The sequence below is a fragment of the Morone saxatilis genome, unplaced genomic scaffold (genome assembly GCF_004916995.1).
Source record: "Morone saxatilis isolate NCDOM2014 unplaced genomic scaffold, NCSU_SB_2.0 Contig7, whole genome shotgun sequence".
NCBI lineage: Eukaryota > Metazoa > Chordata > Actinopteri > Moronidae > Morone > Morone saxatilis.
In genome coordinates, this window is record NW_023340246.1 from 16301643 (window position 1) to 16302611 (window position 969).

Genomic DNA, 969 nt, shown 5'->3' on the forward strand with positions numbered 1-969 from the left:
TTAAGAAACGCATACTTCTATTGCAGATCGGACACCTCCGATAGGCACCTCCCTGTAGTTCTTTAGTTTGTAATCCATAATATTTCCACAAATTCGATTGAATTCTTTTTTTTGTGTGGGATACAATGGGCCTGCATCTGTGGTGATATTAAAATTTCCAATGATTCATAATTTCTGTCTGTTCACCAGCTGAAGGTAAAGATGCGTCCAAAGCCGTGGTCCAAACGCTGGGAGCGACCCAAGTTCAACATCCAAGGCATACGCTTTGACCTGTCCCTGACTCCAGAGCAGATGGAGCACGCCCAGAAGTGGGCACAGCCTTGGCTGGAGTTCGACATGCTGAAGAAGTACGACAACTCTAGACTGGAGAAGGAGATTCTCAGAGAGGTCAAGGAGGAGATGGGCAAATGAGGACAATGCCTTCTAAAACATTCTTCAGTTTTTACCATCAACACAGACTTTTTCAGGAATGGGAAAAAACTGAGCTATGAGGTTTGCTTGGAATTGGAACACTCTGCTGGACTGTGATCGGTTTTAAGTTTATCCAGATGGCTCACTTCTGCAATACCAGTTTATATAAGGAGGAGCCAATATGGAAACTGGTGTTGTACTCTGAGGAATCATGCTGCTTTCTTTTTGTCTTGTTAGTCTGCAGTATATGAGTTTTCAACATCACTGGCGTTTTAGCACTCTGCAGATCCATTAAGTGGTTTCAATAATAAAAGATGTTAAACCTTCCAAGCTTTTGAATGACATTTTGTTCTTGCAAGAAACATACAAGTTAGCATTTCTGTTGTGACTGTTTAGGATGCTTTTAGGCTACTTGCATGCCAGTTTATTGCTATGGAGTAACAGAGTCTTGACACTAGGTGGCACAATTTCTCTATATATGTCCTCATCAACAGTTGCATAAGAAAAGCCTTTGTTGTGTCCTACAGTGTTTTCAAGGGAAACTCCTGCCATGCTAAG

At 41.8% G+C, this 969-nt stretch overlaps 1 protein-coding gene across 1 annotated transcript in view; it reads left to right on the forward strand.

The window, feature by feature from the left end:
- mrpl19 (mitochondrial ribosomal protein L19) overlaps positions 1-738 on the forward strand; it is a 3543-nt gene extending 2805 nt beyond the window's left edge. Inside the window, exon 6 of the mRNA XM_035679322.1 lies at positions 190-738. Coding sequence (XP_035535215.1) covers positions 190-411 — 222 coding nt within the window. The 3' untranslated portion in view covers positions 412-738. The remainder of the gene's footprint in view (positions 1-189) is intronic.
- Positions 739-969: the final 231 nt, after the last annotated feature.